At 40.8% G+C, this 18,571-nt stretch overlaps 1 protein-coding gene across 15 annotated transcripts in view; it reads right to left on the bottom strand.

Moving 5' to 3' along the window:
- Positions 1–18,571, bottom strand: part of SNX25 (sorting nexin 25) — a 190,402-nt gene that overhangs the window by 2,849 nt on the left and 168,982 nt on the right. For 5 of the 15 annotated variants that reach the window (XM_054683529.2, XM_063809249.1, XM_063809248.1 and 2 more), the window contains 6 exons: positions 15,467–15,631; positions 13,460–13,577; positions 9,319–9,385; positions 4,940–5,121; positions 4,332–4,432; positions 3,079–3,660 (listed from right to left, as the gene is read on the bottom strand). In XM_054683529.2, the coding sequence (XP_054539504.1) occupies positions 3,580–3,660; positions 4,332–4,432; positions 4,940–5,121; positions 9,319–9,385; positions 13,460–13,577; positions 15,467–15,631 (714 nt within the window). In that variant the 3' untranslated portion in view covers positions 3,079–3,579. Of the gene's footprint in view, positions 1–3,078; positions 3,661–4,331; positions 4,433–4,939; positions 5,122–9,318; positions 9,386–9,471; positions 9,767–13,459; positions 13,578–15,466; positions 15,632–18,571 lie in introns of those variants that run through there. The other 10 variants (XM_054683531.2, XM_063809250.1, XM_016952576.3 and 7 more) reach the window with 6 other exon arrangements.

The raw sequence follows: 18,571 nt of genomic DNA, 5'->3' as shown, positions 1-18,571 counted from the left end.
CAGGTGACATGTTACTTCGTTCTTGAATTCGTACGCTGTTAAGTTTTGCAACTTGAAACCTAGACACAAGGTCAAATTGCTGGAAGAGTCCTCAGAGGTCCACCTCTTACCCTACAGCCTGGCCGAGACCATATCAAGTATCAAAACCATTCTATACAGCAAGTATCGTTTATCCTTTCTTAAACACCGAGTCTCCAAAAATACTTAGTTTAGCTTTAGTTTAGTAAGTTCAGAAGTAGAAACAAACTTATTTAAAACCATCATTTGAAAGTTTAATTCTTTAAATTTGTCTCTTAGTTTTGTGAATTTTGAATAATAATGTTTAAATTTTCAGTCATTTAAAATTTAAATTTTCATTTAAAATTTTAAAAATTTAAAATTTCACAAAACTAAGGGTAAAAGACATTTAAAGAATTAAACTTAAATAAGTGTGTGTAGCATTTCTACTTCTGAAATTATTAAAGCTAAAACTGCACTAAGCCTTTTGAGACATCCTTTATTCTTAAAAAGCTCATAAATAATTGGCTTATTACATATAAACTTCAAAAAAGTGGGTTATAAGACATTGCTTTAGAATCTTGCCCCTCCAAATCTTCCCTCAAAGATCTTAATGAGTAAAACAACTGCTACATACATATGCAGAATGTGTAATAAAACAACAAGCAATTGCTATATGAAAATATTCATAAGAAAAGTAAAGCAAATTGTTTCTTTGTGCTTCAGCTCATTTTCCGTATTTTTAAAACCCTGTGGTAAAAACCTCAATGAAATCATTTACAAGAACTACAATTAAATATTGTTAAAATTAGCAAAAGGCTTTCCTTATATAGATGACATCTATGAAGGCAAAAGGTGACAGTAAAAACAGTAAGATCCATATGCATAAGACTGTACAAGGCTATTCATTTGTGAAACAAATATACATATCAAAGACAGGTCCCAGAGATACCTTAACTATTCCTTTTTTTATAAACATATTAAAGGATGTGGCTTTATTTTATAAATCACAACCATCCCGACAGTGGATTTAAACAAGATTTCTTTTTAGTAATGGGAAAATGCAATTAATATGGAGGTGATAGTCACTAAGAACTGTTGAATGGCAGAAAAGTATTTGCTCTCGTTTTATGTTCTGGCTTGTCTGTATTGCCTGAACTTCATTTTGTCTTTGTGTAAGGGAAGAAATTTCAACAGACTCGGGTTTGAGATATCCTCAAATGGTCATGTATTTCTGTCTCAAATCTCTTAATACCACCCATGTAACATTCCTTCAACCACTTGAAGATCCAAATTCCCAACTAGTATTCTCTTCTCCACACTTAATCCAGTTCCTAAAGATTCTTTTTTTTTTTTTTTTTTTTTTTTTTTGAGACGGAGTCTCCTGACCTAATCTTAGCCGGGCGCAGTGACTCACGTCTGTAATCCCAGCACTTTGGGAGGCTGAGGCGGGCGGATCATGAGGTCAGGAGTTTGAGACCAGGCTGGCCAACGTGGTGAAACCCCGTCTCTACTAAAAATACAAAAATTAGCTGGGTGTGATGGCGGACGCCTGTAGTCCCAGCTACTCGGGAGGCTGAGACAGAAGAACTGCTTGAAACCAGGAGGCAGAGGTTGCAGTGAGCTGAGATCGCGCAAATTGCACTCCAGCCTCGGTGACAAGAGCGAGACTCCGTCTCAAAAAAAAATAAAAAGAATCTTAAAATAGGAACATAATAAAAGATCGGCCCTAAGTAAAGAGCACTTTTTAAACTGCCATTAAAAGATGGGTTTCAGAAATCATAAACTTTGACGTGTGCCATACATGGTAACATGCTATGCTTATATGTCTTCCATAAATCCAATGCAGAATTTAAAATTTCAGTTTACTGTAGTTACCATAAAGCTGATGCTCTGGCACAAGCGAGTCCCTGCAAACTACCACTGCTGAGGACAGTAGTAAACCCCTTGACCTGAGACTGCGGTGAGTCTGTAACTCGAGTGCATTGAGACTTCCAGATCATTACTCTTACACACACACACACACACACACACACACACACACTCCTTCTCTAAGATTCCTTGTAGCTGATATCTCATGGAAAAATGACATTTTATCATAAATAAATATAGAGACAAAATAATAGTGATCTTTCTCATTCGCAATGTAAACTTAACAGCTACAGTTTAAATGACAGCATAGAATTACACCTAAAATAGACATTTCCCATAATTGTGTTGTGGTAAGTTCTTCAGGCTTGACAACTTCACATTGCCTCTCTTCCTTGAATGTATTTTAGCTAGTCTTTTCTATATAGTCTTTTGAAGGATAATTTTTATCAATAGCCAACTTTGGGTATTTTTTTAAGTGTCAAATATCATCATGGTTTGAAAAAAGGATAAAAAAGCTATAACTAAAAAAATCTTAAGGATAACATTTGGTTTACTAATTTTTAATCATTTATCTTTCAGAACTTGTTTCTTATCAAGAAGTTGGCAGGTATGATATGTATATCATACGTATATAAACTGGCATAGGTTACATCCTGGGGCATGAGGGGAGTATCTTTCAGGGATTCAAATGGAATTTTTACCTGTTACTTGTTTAATTGTTTTGTTTTCAATATTCTTGGGGATTAGACAGGGGAAGGTATTTTATTACTGCATAATAGATGGTGAAACCCAGGAAAATTAAGTACTTGTGCATGGCCCCACTATCAATAACACAAAGTCTGTACTCTGGATCTCCCCTAATGTCCCTGTGGTCTAAACGGCTTGATAATACAACCGAGCCCCTGAAGTAGCTGCCCTCCTCTTTCCGCTCCCCCATCTCGGCCCTGCCCATACTCCAAGGGTCAGCTCCCATCTCTCCTCCCTAACGCCTCACTTCAAGCACTAATTTGGCTCTTTCTGCTCACTAAAAATCATATATTTTACAGATTTATTTTGTTTCTGGAGAAGGCAGCAAACTTTTACTTCCCTGCAGAAGTAGTTAAGTGCATAGTGTTTTCTCTTAAAAGGCATTTGATAAATATTTGAACTGCCTGTAGAGTTTCAACCTCTTTGAGATATAAGTATCTTAAATATCATAGAGCGCTGTGATTCATTTTTATATTTTATTGCTTCGAATGCTCAAACTATGGAAAATCTTTGGTAAAAATAAAGACAATAAAATCTTCACAATAACTTTGCACAAAGCATTGCATAACAATGTTCTTCAATATACATGAAATAATATAAGAATGTTCACAGTCCTCAGTGAGGAAATTAACTGTACAATATTCATAGTTCATTTTAAAACAAAATATTTTCATAAATATTTAAAATACTTCCTAGGTTCTCAAATATTAACATTTGTATTTCAATCGGTATGTTGATCTTTAAAGTATTCATATTAAATTAAAATCAATAGAAGTTTTTTTCTGTTGCCTACCACAGCATAAGTCCCGTCCTCCCTGATTCTACTAATTTCACATAAAACTAGAGGGAGGTAACTAAAATAAAAATCAATATGGTTCTCAGTTAAGCCCTCTGTGGAAAAGAGGAAAATGTTTCATGTCTATTATTACACAGACATTTTTCTGGTGGTTTATTTGTGTAGTCTCAAACTTGGCCAGCTTTAAGTTGATCTAAATGAACTCTCAGCTCAGGACACAGTTCAATTAGCAGCAGTTCCATCAGCGCCTGAACCAACAAAGAAGGAAAAAAGTGGAAAAATGTTTTTCTCCAAGGGTTTATTCAAAATAAATATCTGCATCTAAGAGAAAAGTCTAATTTTAGGTCTGAAATTATCTCAGTAAACAAGTAACTCTCAAACAGTATTTAATATTGGTAACTATAATCAGAGATGACTGGGAAACAGTTGGCTTTGCTGAAATAAGAAAACCAACCAGTTATGCGGCAATGTGATATCAAAAGTCAAGGGAGGATGGGCGAGGTGGCTCCCGCCTGTAATCCCAACACTTTGGGAGGCTGAGGCAGACAGATCACCTGAGGTCAGGAGTTAGAGACCATCCCAGCCAACATGGCGAAACCCCGTCTCTACTAAAAATACAAAAATTAGCCGGGCATGGTAGTGCATGCCTGTAATCCCAGCTACTCGGGAGGCTGAGGCAGGAGAATCACTTGAACCCAGGAGGCAGAGGTTGCAGTGAGCCAAGATCGTGCCATTGCACTCCAGCCTGGGGGACAAGAGCGAAACTCTGTCTCAAAAAAAAAAAAAAAAAAAATGTCAAGGGAGATGACTAGTATGTGAGAATGAGAGGCTGCAGCCACTGGGGTACATGTTTTTTCTAACCAAATGAAGAAACAGACAAAAATAAAGCAGAAAACCCCCTGGGCTTTAATTTACTCACATATAACAGATGCTTGTTGGCTCTTGTTTCTTGCAGTGCATTGAATATTTTTATTATACCATGGCGGGCATTTTGCTGTCCAACAAGGCTCTGAAGCATATCTGAAAAATTAAGTGTAGATTCTATGCTGCTATTGATAAAGTGCTCAACGCATAGCTTTGCAGTGAAAGGAATATAACATTATACACCTTCAGTCAATAAACACATGGAGGCATGAGAAACATGAATGGTCAGTTCTCTCAAATGCTTCAGGAAAGAATGTTTCAACATAAGGCACTTATACAAATTACAATTTTAATATTTTTCAACTACTAATTTTAATAATTAAAATGTTAATATTTTGCTAAAAATTAAGCTCTCAAAACATGATACTTTAGCAGGATTTCCAAAACACAAAGTTTATTATCTGTTCTAAAGCATTTTTCAAGTTCTTAACTTTCTCAGTGTAACTTCTTAGCAAGTGACAAAAAATGGCTTAAAAGAGTATGATCCTTTTTTTTTTTTCATTGTAAGGAATGTTTCCTGCAAGACATAAATGAAAATCACCTCAGTGGGGCTCACATTCCCTCAGATCTCTATGCTTTTCAGGCTCATAGCCCAGGCCTCACCTGGAATGTTTTCAAGCAGCTTTTGCTGTGCTCTCTGTTTTGTTTCCTGACTTTGCTCTTTGCTTCTGATTGTGGTCGGTGGCGCCAACTTCCCATTTGGCCAAAAAGCATCCCGGAAAATATTGATGTAGTAAACCAACATTTGCTCACTGAAAATCCAGCTGACTGTGTCCCGGATTTGTCTTTTAAGAGAAAAAGATTTCTTGGATGAGGTTTTTAAAAATTGTGTACTCTATTCTCAAAAGGCACTTATCAATACGAAGGTTAAGATACAGCCTGATCTAAGTGTTTGATGAATAAACTAGGAATTGGATTTTTTAAACTCTGGCTCTGAAAGTTATATATATTTTTAATTATTATTATTTTTTGAGATGGAGTCTTGCTTTGTCACACAGGCTGGAGTGCAGTGGTGTGATCTCGGCTCACTGGAACCTCTGCCTCCCAGGTTCAAGTGATTCTCCTGCCTCAGCTTCCCGAGCAGCTGGGACTACAGGCACGCGCCACCATGCCAGGCTGATTTTTGTATTTTTAGTAGAGACGGGGTTTCGCCATGTTGGCCAGGCTGGTCTCGAACTCCTGAACTCAGGTGATCCACCCGCCTCAGCCTCCCAAGGTGCTGGGATTAGAGGCGTGAGCTACCGTGCCTGGCCTATTTTTTTATTTTGGTAATACTGCATGAGCAGTTATTCCTGGAGATAATTTTGTCATTGGCACTAACTTCTCCAAATGTTGGCTGTGTTCAATCTATAAAGACAAGAACTGAGAGAATGATCTGTCTGCAGACTGCAGCATTTCCATGAAGTGGTATAAGGTGAAAACATAAATCCATTTAAAGACTGTTGGAAGTGGTCTGGAAAACCTCCCTGAGGTCCTGAAGTCCCGCAGGAGGAGCAGGCTTTCCATAGCTGTCTTTTAGTGTTGCTATGGCAGAGAATGCTGGGCAGGATACTCGGATCCAGATAAAGCACTTCATATGCCCATGAGGCAAGGAAAAAGATAGTCCCTTTCAAAGATACACTGCTATGTGGCCAATTTCAAAATTCCCCAAGAATGAAGACTGGGTGGCAGCCATTTGACTTGCACAGTTACGCATTTTATTTGGTTACCCAGGTCTTCTACACAACCCCATTTCGTTAGTCATTAGACAGATTCTATATATATATATATATTATTTTTTTTTTTTGAGATGGAGTCTCGCTCTGTTGCCCAGGCTGGAGTGCAGTGGCACAATCTCGGCTCACTGCAACCTCTGCCTCCTGGGTTCAAGCGATTCTCCTGCCTCAGCCTCCCGAGTAGCTGGGACTACAGGCATGTGCCACCATGCCCAGCTAATTTTTTGTATTTTTAGTAGAGCTGGGGTTTCACTGTGTCAGGATCGGCCCACCTCTGCCTCCCAAAGTGCTGGGATTACAGGCGTGAGCCACCGCACCCGGCCAGTCATTGGTCACATTCTAACCAGTTACAGGTCCTCTGCTATCAAGAGACTGCTACACACAGTTCGAAGAGCCCAAGAGTAGCTGTGAGGTTGGGAGGAGAAAAGCCTCTCCATTGAAAAGGGGAAAAGAATCATCTTAGACTATTTGTGCCAGAAAGACCTCAAATTTCAAATTCAATTCATGAATAATAATATATTAAAAAGCCTTTTAAGAATCTGACTTCCAACCAGAATTTTAAATGGACAACATAAGGTTTCAGAAATAACATCTGCAGTAGATGTTTCAAGTCCAGTACTTTGCACATAGTAGTCGGTCACTGTTGAATGTACATGTAAACCCTGCTATGAGTCAAACTACACTGTTATGTCCATCTATAACTGCATATCTCCTAGACTCTTCTCTTTCTTGGAACTGTGCAATTCAAATCTAGACCATATAAAATAAGTTTATTGATTTAACAGAACTTGTGGTTTAAGAGAGAATCTGCTGACCTGCCTGCCTAGCTTCCTAAAATTTCAGTTTACAACTTGAGATTAGGAAGCGACTCTTAATAAAGGTCATCATCTAAGTTATTTTCTACCGATTTAGATCTGACTTTCTATCAGCTGAAACCTGTCCGATGCTTTTGAAGCAATTCTAGCATGTGAAATTGTAGCTACTACAAGGCAAGAGACACGCACTGTGCTGCTGCTGAATTCTGTGATGAGTCATCCTCTGATGAAGGCAAAAATAGCAAAGAACCATGTGCGCCATGATCGCTACTTGATAAAAAGCCCACTGAAATGGACAGCCTGGAAATCCTCTACATGTGCCTCTTCTCCATCCCTGTGAAAATTACTGCCCGAGGTATGCACCACTCAAAACCTGCAGCCGCTCATTTTATAATTAACAGCCAATATCATAAATAGAAGCAAGGAAAGTATGCATGATTTGCTGAAACTGAAAAGGAAAATAGATTAGCAGGTCCTGAGTCCTGAGAAAAAGAAGGCCATTTTGGGAATTTCTTTTAATTGCAGGTGCATGCACCCACCATGCCTGGCTAATTTTTGTATTTTTAGTAGAGATGGGGTTTTGTCATGTTGGCCAGGCTGATCTCGAACTCCTGACATCAAGTGATCCACCTGCTCCAGCCTCCCAAAGTGCTGGGATTACAGACGTGAGCCACCGCGCCTGGCCTTTTTTTCGGAATTTCTTTATCTAAGGCTTGTCAATACAAAAGAGATTTGTTTGCCTTAGACTAAAACAAAAAATTAAACAGGCCATTTTTTCTGAGTTAAACAAAAGCCTATGATACTTAGGTCAACTAAACAAGCCTCTGATGGGCAACTAAAACTTTTTTTTTTTGAGAAAGGGTCTTGCTGTTTCATCCAGGCTGGAATGCAGTGGCTCACGGCAGCCTTGACCTCCTGGACTCAAGCAGTCCTCCCGCCTGAGCCTCCTAAGGAGTTGGAATCACAGGCATGTGTGTACTACCACACCTAATTTTTTTATTTTCTGTAGAGACAGGGTCTCATCATGTTGCCCAGGCTGATTGTGAACTTCTGGGCTGAAGCAATATGCCCGTCTCAGCCTTCCAAAATGCTGGGATTATAGGCATGAGCCACTGTGCCCAGCCAACTAAAACTCTTTTTTAAAAATCTTAAGTAGAAGTAAACTTGTTTCTGACCACAAGGAAAATATATTCATTGGCAAATCAATAAAAAAATAGCAAATGTTCTTTACAGTGTTTCCTATTAAAATTTATAAGCTTTATATGGTAAAACTATTATACTAATCTTGTACAAATGTCTGACCACTAAATCTTTCACTTGGGAAAATCTGATAATTTCATCTTAAAACTTATTGTGTTATATAAAAAAGTGATTTTTAAAAAAATTTCTAGACGTTGACTCATACTCCTATTCTGCAGGAAATCATAATGTTTATCTTGTGAAGAATTCTGGGTATAGAGTTACCATATAAAAGATCTTGATAAAAGTATTTCCAAATTCCAGGCACAGAGATGAAGCAGGCACCAGACCAGAGGGCCAGGTTAGGTCAGCTAATGGGTCTGGTGACTTCAGACAAGCAGTTGATCTCTTTGGTTCCACTTCTTCACCAACAAAATGAGAAGTGAGGCGAATCGCTAAGACACCCTTTCAGGCCTAAACCGATCTAAATCTATTCAACTTCTATTGGCTACATGACTTTGCAGTTATGAAAAATTCCAATAATTTCTTAGAAACTAATAATAATTGACTATATTAATTGAGTTCTGAGTAACAAACCCAGGGCTTTCATAAATGAATGATCAAAATATGGATCACTTTTTATGAGCAACATTAGAACACTCAGTGAAAGACTGGGATACATATATAATGCCTTTATGTATATGGATAATATAATATAGTTTAGAATAGACATATGGCTTTTAACAGTGCTAGATGACAGGGCCACACACACACCCCAGTGGACACGCAGATATTAACTAACAAGAAGAGTTAGCACTTCAGTGCTACACATCTGTAAAAACCTTAATACATGGTCTGTATTTTCCTCTAAGTAAACGCCTGCCATGTGATGCTCATCCTACTTTCCTTCTGGCTTAGAGTCTGAACCTTAAACTGATTCTCATTATTTGACATAAAAACATTCTACCCAAGATACTCAAACTCGTCGTCATGATTAAAGGGGAGCTCTACAGAGCACAACCTCCTGACCCTCGCCAGTCAGAGTGTGGAAGTAGCTCAAGCTTTTCTTATCTAACTTGCCACATGCGTTCTGTGGGAGAAATTCTTTTAGAAATCGACTCTCCTATCCAATCTTAGAATCATATCAGAAACGAAAAGTGAGAGAAAATTAAAGACTTTCAGTTAAATGACTGGCTGCTAGATCATAAGGTAATTTGACTGTCAAGGCAAAAGAGTAGGGCACGGATCCAAATATTAATTTCATACAACTCACTTGTTGATGGTTCTTCCGAAAGTGACCTGAACGAGGGCAATTAATGTTCTTCTCACCCATTTAAACACTAAAACAGAAACCAGAGGAAAACTTTTTATCACAGGGTATCACAATTTGGGACATTTTCATAGCTGTACAAAGCATAAATCTTACCACTTAAGATGATTTCAGTCCTGCCATCAAGTCATGGCTATGACATCTGCAGAATTTGGGTTTAGGTCAGGAAAACTCTTCTGACTAGGCTTTCATTTTCTACTAAGCAACTGATGAGATGAAGCCAGAGTTTTTACAGTGTTTCGATGCCTCCCAACAGCTGAGCTCGCAAGCGGAAAGAGAGCTTCATCTGTCCCTGGGCTATTGACAACGTGTCTGTTTTCCACCACCACACAGTGTAATTCCTATTTTAGATTTCTGTCTGGCTTGCTGAACCCACTTTTTGAACACACTGCTGAATGAGAAACATCTGTAGTCAAATATTTTGAAATATTAATGAACGGATAGGTCTAACTGTTCCTGTCTGAAGCGGTTTGCAGATCACTGTGTACTTTATATATACTACGCATTTGGGAGAGGATAAGTGAATGGTGAAGAGGCAGGACCCTGAATGAGAAATGAATTTGGCCGTCTCCAGTGCCACCCCCATAGCAGCAGGGCACAAGTCACCTTCTCTGAGCCCCAATTTCCTCATCTGGAAAGGATGGTATTAACATGTGCCTTTCTTTGCTCTGAAGGTCTTTCCCCGTGTGTGAGAAAGACTGTGAAGGGTTCTACAGATCTAAACTTTTATTGTTAACATAGAGACACATTTTTATAGGTATAGAAACTGAACATAAACCAACAGAAGGCAAAGAAATGCTATGAGGATATTTTAGGTCCACAAATTGGAACCTAAACCGAAATTTTCCTTTCTATATTCACCTCCATCTATTGAAGTGTTTGGCTACTGACATACGAGGAAATAAGAAATTCAGACTCGGTCATAATGGAGCCAAGAGTTCAGGGCTCTTGTACCCACTAAGAAAAGCTAACAATGGCAAATTCACAGAAGTCTCTGTACAAGGGCAACCACACAAATAGAAAAATCATAGAAAACACAGACTTGGCACTAGACATTAATATACTCTAAAGCCATTTCTAATTTTTTTAATGGATCAAAATATCCAGTTAAAGTAGTATGAATTCTTCATGTAAAGTCAAGTCTTGGAGTCGGAACCAAACCTCAAAAATGTCTTAAACTTTTTGATGGAATTTGCTGGAATGCTGCCAAGCATGTTCATTTTAGGTTGGCATTGAGGCTGGGATGAGCATGTCTATCAGTGATGATAACTTCGCTTTGTCTTTCTAGGGCAGGAAAGAGGTGGCTCATACCTAGAGGGTCTGAGGACAAGTGCAACTCTAGGAAGAGTGCCTGATGACCAAGGGGTTATTTTTAAAAAGGGGGCAGGGGTATTACTGGTCCCTTTTTGTAAACTAGAGCAGAAACCAAAACTCATTTTGCTACAAATTTTCTATCACTGATAGCCCCTTACTCTATTACTTTTCCCTCACCTTCCCTAGTCCCCAGTAACCCCCCGATACACACACACAGACACACACACACACGAGCCCCATTACTCCAAAGGCTTGTTTGCTCAAAGTCACAGAGGCAGCTGCAGCAGCACTAGGATTCTGCTGACGACGAATAGATCACATCTCATTATATATGAGGTTCTATTTATTCTCTCTGAAATGCCACTAGCAAAACCGAATATGTTCCGAGCAGGCAGAGATGGAGGAAGTGCATGCTGCAGGCATGGTGAGGAGCCCTGCTCCAGCTGATACTGGCTCTGACATGCCTACTGTGTCTCTTAAGCTCTGTACCAATAGCAAAGACAAAAACAATGATGAAGGCTAGGACAGTGTCCTCATTCTTATCAACTCTATAGGAAACCGGGGAGACTCATGATTTAATGGGCCACATTTCACCAAACAAGAGTCAGACTTTGGGTGGATTACTATTTGTCTATATTGAATCAAGTTAAACATCACTATATATGTCTTAAAGTGTCTCAAATATTAAAAGGCTATTAGGTTTTTTATCTGAAAGGATTTTTCATATGTGGATGATATTCCATCATATAGATATTTCTTAAATAAGTTATCTTCCATTTCTAAAATGTATCTTAGTTCCAACTTTTCATTATTGTAATTATGCTAAAATATCCTTATGTGTAAATCTCTGCCTGCACTTTAGAATTTAACTTTGTCTATTGCTTAATGTGAATTACATTTTTGGACCCTTAATCTGTAAATTCACTGATGGCAGAATCTGTATCTGATATGGTTTTGTTTCCCTACAGATCTGTATCTAAAACATATGCTCTCAAAGTGTTTGATGACTGACATTATATATTCTCTTAGCTTTGGCTCAGAAGCTCTCAAAGTCTTTGATGATTGACATTATATATTCTCTTAGCTTTGGCTCAGAAGGAGAAAAAGGTCAATGAGCAAAGGTAATTCATTCTGGCACTTAACATTTTTCTTGCCTATTCACTCATCAGTGCATCCATCCGGGCATTTTATTGATCCCCTACCATGGATCAGGCATTGTAGTAGATACTGAGGATTAAGACACAGAAGACAAATTCAAGTTGCACTTGAAATTTTTTCATCTGTTAGTAATTCTTTAAGTGACATGTTAAGGGATTTATAAATGAGAAGGGATCCACAGCCCCATTTCCTATGTAAGACCAACTGGTAGCCTACTCCTTTGCCTCAAGGGAAAAGGTGCTGATGTGAACGGACAGAGCCCAGGACATGGACGCTGCACTATTTGGCTGGCTGGTGCCACTACTGAGTCTTACTAACCCTTGCTCTTCTCATTTGCTTCCTCTTCGAGGTGGTCAGGTGTGCCCGTGGGCACCTGCCATATCCCTAGCTGGTACTGAGGCTCTAGGTATGACAAAGTCTACTGGTGTCAAGATTTAGAGTGTTGGGAGCTGTGAACGTGTGGACGGAGAGTAGCATTAAGTCCTATTCAACGCTCAACACTAAGCCATGGAGTCCAGTTTACCTTTCACCAAGGTGATGCTTTCGGGGAGAGGCACTTGTATAGCTCTTAAGGAAATGGAACTTTGATCCCCATTTTACAATGGTTTCTTCTACGTACATCTCTCCTTGAGGATTCACTAGGGTAGGATTTCTCAACTCCAGCATTACTGTCATTGGGGGCAGGATAACTGCCGCGGGGCTGTCCTGAGCACAGTAGAATGTTTAGCAGTATCCCAGACTCTACCCGCTAGATGCCAGTAGCACCCCTCACTCCAAGTTAAGACAATCAAAAACATTTTCAGACATCACCATATGTCCCTCCTTCCCTCCATGAAGAACTACTGCTCAAGAGGAAAAAAGGCAGCTGAAAAATAGGGTGGAGGCATTCCCAGGTCCTTGGCCATGGAATTATCCTAACACCAACATTCACCTTTAACAACAGGATTCTTCTGTGCTAAGCAAAACCGTTTTCTGTATAACTTTCAGTGATAAGGCAATGGAAGCTACGCCAAGTCACATAAAAAGCAACGTGAAGGATTCTAACCTTCTGTAGTCAGAGGAACACGGGGAAGAGTAAATCAGGACGCTATGCTACGTCAGGACAGAGATGATACCTGTCTTGGGGTTGTATATGTAGCATAGTATCTGGTTGGCTCTTTTTTTTTTTTTTTTGAGACGGAGTCTCGCTGTTACCCAGGCTGGAGTGCAGTGGTGCGATCTTGGCTCACTGCAACCTCCACCTCCTGGGTTCAAGCAATTCTCCCACCTCAGCTTCCCGAGTAGCTGGGATTACAGGCATGCGCCACCATGCCCGGCTAATTTTTGTATTTTTAGTAGAAACAGGGTTTCACCATGTTGGTCAGGATGGTCTTGATCTCTTGACTTCATGATCCACCCGCCTTGGCCTCCCAAAGTGCTGGGATTACAGGCGTGAGCCACCGTGCCCGGCCTGGGTTGGCTCTTAAAAGGCTATGTTGAATGAATGGATGCATGAATATAAATACATGTCTGATGCATTTCAGCAATAAAGGTATATTAAACGCATGTGCATGTACGATTATATATACCACTTAACTAGCAAATACCACTAAATAATAACAAAGAAGCTTACTTCCTCGAAGTTCAAAAATCTCCCCAATCAACATGAAACATGGTTCAGCCAAGGCGTCTTTCCTCCCATCCACATCATCACCATAATCTGACAGGTCACTGTCCTCCTCTGTCTCCTCCTGGGAATACAGCAAAGTCATAGGAAGCAGATAACTTATCCAAGAAAATTGGTAGAGTTGTTCTCCCTCTTCAAGTGTAAATTCCAAACTATCTGCTCGTATTTTAGCCTTAATTCTTTAGTTTTCATGCAGAAACTACCATTTCCAACACAGAGGACAGATTCAGAAAAGCTTGATACTCGAGCCTTATTCAAGGCTTAAAATAAGCTAATTTAAAAAAAAAATCTGTCGCTGTATTATAATCAGTGAATTAATAGACGATAAAATAGTTTTCTAACCATTTTGAATTTCAAAACTAAGGCTTTTAACTTATTTATTTTTTAGTCTTCACTCCCTTAAAACAGCAGGAAGTAAATAATTTTAAATTCACTGCTTTTTTTCAAACATGGATTTTCAAGTAATTTAGTTATTTTTAAAGCTGTGACTTAAGCTTTTATTCTGTCCTTCAGCTAGTCCCATTTCTTGATCTGCGCATCAGCAGGTTTCAGTTAAAAACTCATGACATACCAGGCACCAGGCTAATGCAAATGAGTGTGAGGGAGATCTAGACTTCTGTGGCCCACTGCCTTCTGGGGAGACTGACAGACACACAGGCAGGTGTTATGATAGGGCAGGAGAAAGTGCTGTCCCAGAGCTGCAAACATTAGGTGCTGGAGGGCAGCTGAGGATGGGCACTGCAATGTCTGTGTAGAGGTAGGAGCTGAAGTGCGAGCCCAGGCAGGTCTTTGGGAGATACTTACTTACATCAGGCGAGCAGAGGAAGGGACAGGGAAGTCATAGAGGCTGGAGGAGTTCTCTAAAAACAGCAACACAGAAGTCCAGCAACAGCAAACGCCTCAAAGAGGCTGAGAAAGGTAAAGACTGAGAGGAAGCCACTGGCAGCTTCAGAGTCACTTCATAGAGTGACTGAGTCATATATCAACTCCAGGGGTTCAGGAATAAAAGGGAGGTGAGACAGGTAAGCAGCCAAGTACAGACGGACACATGAAGGAAAGAGATGGGAGATGCTTGCGGTGGGGCGTGGGTAGATGTGTGGACTGGAGCAGGTGTGGGTGTGCTCTGTGGGACGTGCTGACTTCCACCCCAGCTGAGAATGCAGAAGAACAGCATGCTGCTTTTCACCATCAGTTCCTCTGTCCAAACTCGAAGCCACCTCCGGTGAAGAGGCAGCAGCATTTGGCAATGGACTGAGGGGAAGCCACATTTCAGAGGTGGTCCTGTGCAATTTGCTAGAGGGCCAGGCAAGGCGCCTCCGTGGCGTGCACAGGAGCGCACAGCCTACTCTGGGGAGAAGTCTGGGGTTCAGAAGATGAGATCGAAAGCTCTGCAGGCTCTATACTTTCCCTTATCCACATACCATTGCCAGATCATCCTGCTTCAGAATATCCCATGCTTCTTCATGCCTGAGAATACAGCCTAAACTCTCAGCCTGGCGTGAACCTCGCCCCTCCCCACTTCTATGCTGTACCTAATCTTCCATTAGAGCACAGCACCAAACCCTCCAGTCCAGGCCAACGACCTCTGGCCTGTTCCATCAACACAACCTCCTCTACTGTGAACCTTCAGCATGAACCCCCCCACCCCCCCACCCCACAATGACGGCCCGCACTTGGCCTCCCCCGACCTGGGGACTGGCGCCCCGTGTGTAGCAGGGCTCCTGCAGAACTTCCTACTTGCATTTCACTTACCAACTCTGAAGTGGTAAAACCACTCTGTCCTCCCCTGCAAGTCACTTGGAAGAATTAAGATACAGAAATACAAGCAGGTGCCTCAAAATGTGACAGTGCTAATGACTGAAAAGAGAGGGATTTGCTTCCCCCCATGAGGAGCATGAGCTTAGTATCTGCTGAAATACACTACAAAAGTGGTTCACTCTTTCGACGGCTCACCTCCTGGTGGGAGAAGAAGTCGCGAGGAAATCTTTCCAAAAATGAGGATAATGAAAAAGAATTTTTTTTCCCCTGCACGTCAATAACCTTGAGGTAGTCAGGAGAAGGGCTCAAGAAGGCATAAAGTGCTTCACTCTGACACAGTCTTTCATCTGAAAGCAGATTCTGTGGAAGAAAGAGGATTAACTGCTCCAGTGTGGGAAACTATCTGTGTGGCTGGGAGCTACAAGTAAAGGCAAGCGAGGCGGAGCTGTCACGAATTTACTTTCATCAGACTTCTGAACCAAAAACCACTTCCCTTTCCCCCTGAAACAAACTATGTAAGATCAATTCTTAATGATCTTAATGGCAAACAATCCCCTCCAGGTTAACTAGTAGTGCCCAAATCACTCTGCTCATGGGAGATAACTATGCAGAAGGCAGAACTCACTCTGCTTTGCACTGCTTGGTGCAACAGAAAATTCTTACTTTACAGCTCACAGATCCCAGGCGCTACCACTTTTGAAATACAACTTTCAGTCATCTGTGTTTGACCAACTTAAATTTTTGCAAATTACACATGGATACCTCTAAATTGCCCTTTTATGGTTATATTCAGACTTTGTACATCAGCTGAAAAAAAGAACTTTGAGTTTTCACATGGTGGCACGACCTGCCAGGCAATAGTTTCATTTCCCAGTGCTGCCACTTTCCAGGCAGTGCGCAGTTACATAATTATGTAACAATTTCTTTTCTTTTCTTTCTTTTTGAGACGGAGTCTCACTCGGTCATCCAGGATGTCGTGCAGTGGCGCCATCTCGGCTCACCGCAACTTCCGCCTCCCGGGTTCCAGCAATTCTCCTGCCTCAGCCTCCCAAGTAGCTGGGACTACAGGTGCACGCCATCATGACTGGCTAATTTTCGCATTTTTTGGTAGAGATGGGGTTTCACCATATTGGCCAGGCTGATCTCGAGCTCCTGACCTCGTGATCTGCCTGCCTCAGCCTCCCAAAGTGCTGGGATTACAGGCGTGAGCCACCGCGCCTGGCCATATATAACAGTTTCTACCAGCCCTCAAACTGGAAAGTTCCCAAAGTTCTGTATGTACTTACCTGGCCTTAGGAGAGAGTAAAGAAGAACATAAATGGAGCTTGTCTATGTACAAGTGCTATGGTAAGACGGCAGAATTAACAATGTGACCACAGAATATTTACACATCTAGTATTATAAGACATTGGGCTTAGGAATATGTAAAGCTATAAGAACTGTCAGCCACATAGGGAGATGGAACACTCAGGAGCCAGCTATGCCTCTGATGACAGAGTGTGGGGGGAGGTGGAGGTTCAGGTCTAGTTCCAGAGGGGTTGGTCCATGATGGCAACATCCTATTTGTTTAGATGGCAAATGACCTGATGAACACTATGACCCTCCCTAGAAAAATCACCTCTGAGAGGGCCCAATACTGCCCCGCTGGGGACAAGGGGTCCACGGAGCACCATCAGCATTCACGTACCCTGCAGGAGAGACTGGCCTGGAGGTGGGCAGGCCCTGCCATGGCCATTGAGAAGGAGATTAAGGGGCATGGGCAGTGCCCCTACTGCCCTCCCTGTCCCTGAATCCTGCAGACAGTCTTTATTCGTTTTTCAGAATTAAATGGTCAGTTCAACCTGTATGTGAGCATGGATCAGGAGTAGTGAGATGTTCTCCCCCATCTTGATGTCCTTCACTCATCTACTCTCTAACATTTTACAAAATAGCAGGATATACTAATGGTTAAGTCCCAAACTTAATACAATCAGCATATTAATAGGGAAATCATTACATATGTAAATCTTTGGCCTTAAATTATATTCAAATGAAGGAAAACAACTCAAACAATTCAACAGCAAAACACACACACACACACACACACACACACACAATAATCCCATTAAAAAGTGGGCAAAGGACTTGAATAGACACAAATGAAAACATAAAAATGGAAAACAGGTATATGAAAAAATGATCAACATCATGAATAGGGAAATATAAGCCAAGGCCAGGAGATACCATCTCACACCAGACAAAAGAAAAGAAGTGTTGGCAAGGATATGAAAGAAAAGGGAACCCTTGTACGCTGTTGGTGGGTTTGTAAATTAGTACAGTCATTATGAAAAATGGTACGGAGGCTCCTCAAAAAATTAAAAATAGAGCTACCATAAGATCCAGCAATGTCACTACTGGATATACATCCAAAGGAAATAAAATCAGTATGTCAAAGATATATCTGCATTCCCATTTTAAAGCAGCACTATTCATAATAAAGAGGCAAGACATGGCATCAACTTAGGCGTCCAACAGACGACTGGATAGAGAAAACATGGTATACATACATCAAGCTTGTCCAACCCACAGCCCGCGGGCTACACGCAGCCCAATGCAAATTTGTGAACTTTCTTAAAACATTATGAGAATTTTTTGTGATTTTTTTAAAGCTCATCAGCTGTCGTTAGGGTTAGTGTATTTTATGTGTGGCCCAAGACAATCCTTCTTCTTCCATTGTGGCCCAGGGAAGCCAAAAGATTGAACCCCCCGATATACATGATGGAATATTATTCAGCCATAAAGAAGAATGAAATCCTGTCAATTGCAACAACATGAATGAACCTGGAGGACATAAGTTGAGTGAAACAGACTAGGTACAGAAAGACAAATACTGCATGATCCCACTCATCTGTATAATCTGAAGAAAAATTGATATATTAGAGGTAGAGAGAGGTATTTACCAGAGACTGGGGAGGAAAGGATGGGAGAGATTGGTCAGTGGCTAGAAAGTTACAATTTAACAGGAGGAAAAAGTTCTGGTGTTCTGTTGCTCAGTAGGGTGACTATGGCTAACAGTAAAGTATTATATATCAAAAAGGAGCTAGAAGAAAGGTTTTTTAATGTTCTTACCACGAAGAAATGATAAATGTGGCTGGGCACAGTGGCGCACACCTGTAATCCCAGCACTCTGGGAGGCCGAGGCAGATTGGTCACCTGAGGTCAGGAGTTCGAGACCTGCCTGTCCAACATGATGAAACCCCGTCTCCACTAAAGATACAAAAATTAACCAAATGTGGTGGCATGAGCCTGTCTGTAATCCCA

The sequence above is a fragment of the Pan troglodytes genome, chromosome 3, assembly GCF_028858775.2.
Source record: "Pan troglodytes isolate AG18354 chromosome 3, NHGRI_mPanTro3-v2.0_pri, whole genome shotgun sequence".
Classification (NCBI taxonomy): Eukaryota; Metazoa; Chordata; class Mammalia; order Primates; family Hominidae; genus Pan; species Pan troglodytes.
The sequence above is the reverse complement of the archived record's forward strand: the minus strand, read 5'-3'. Positions and strand labels throughout refer to the sequence as shown.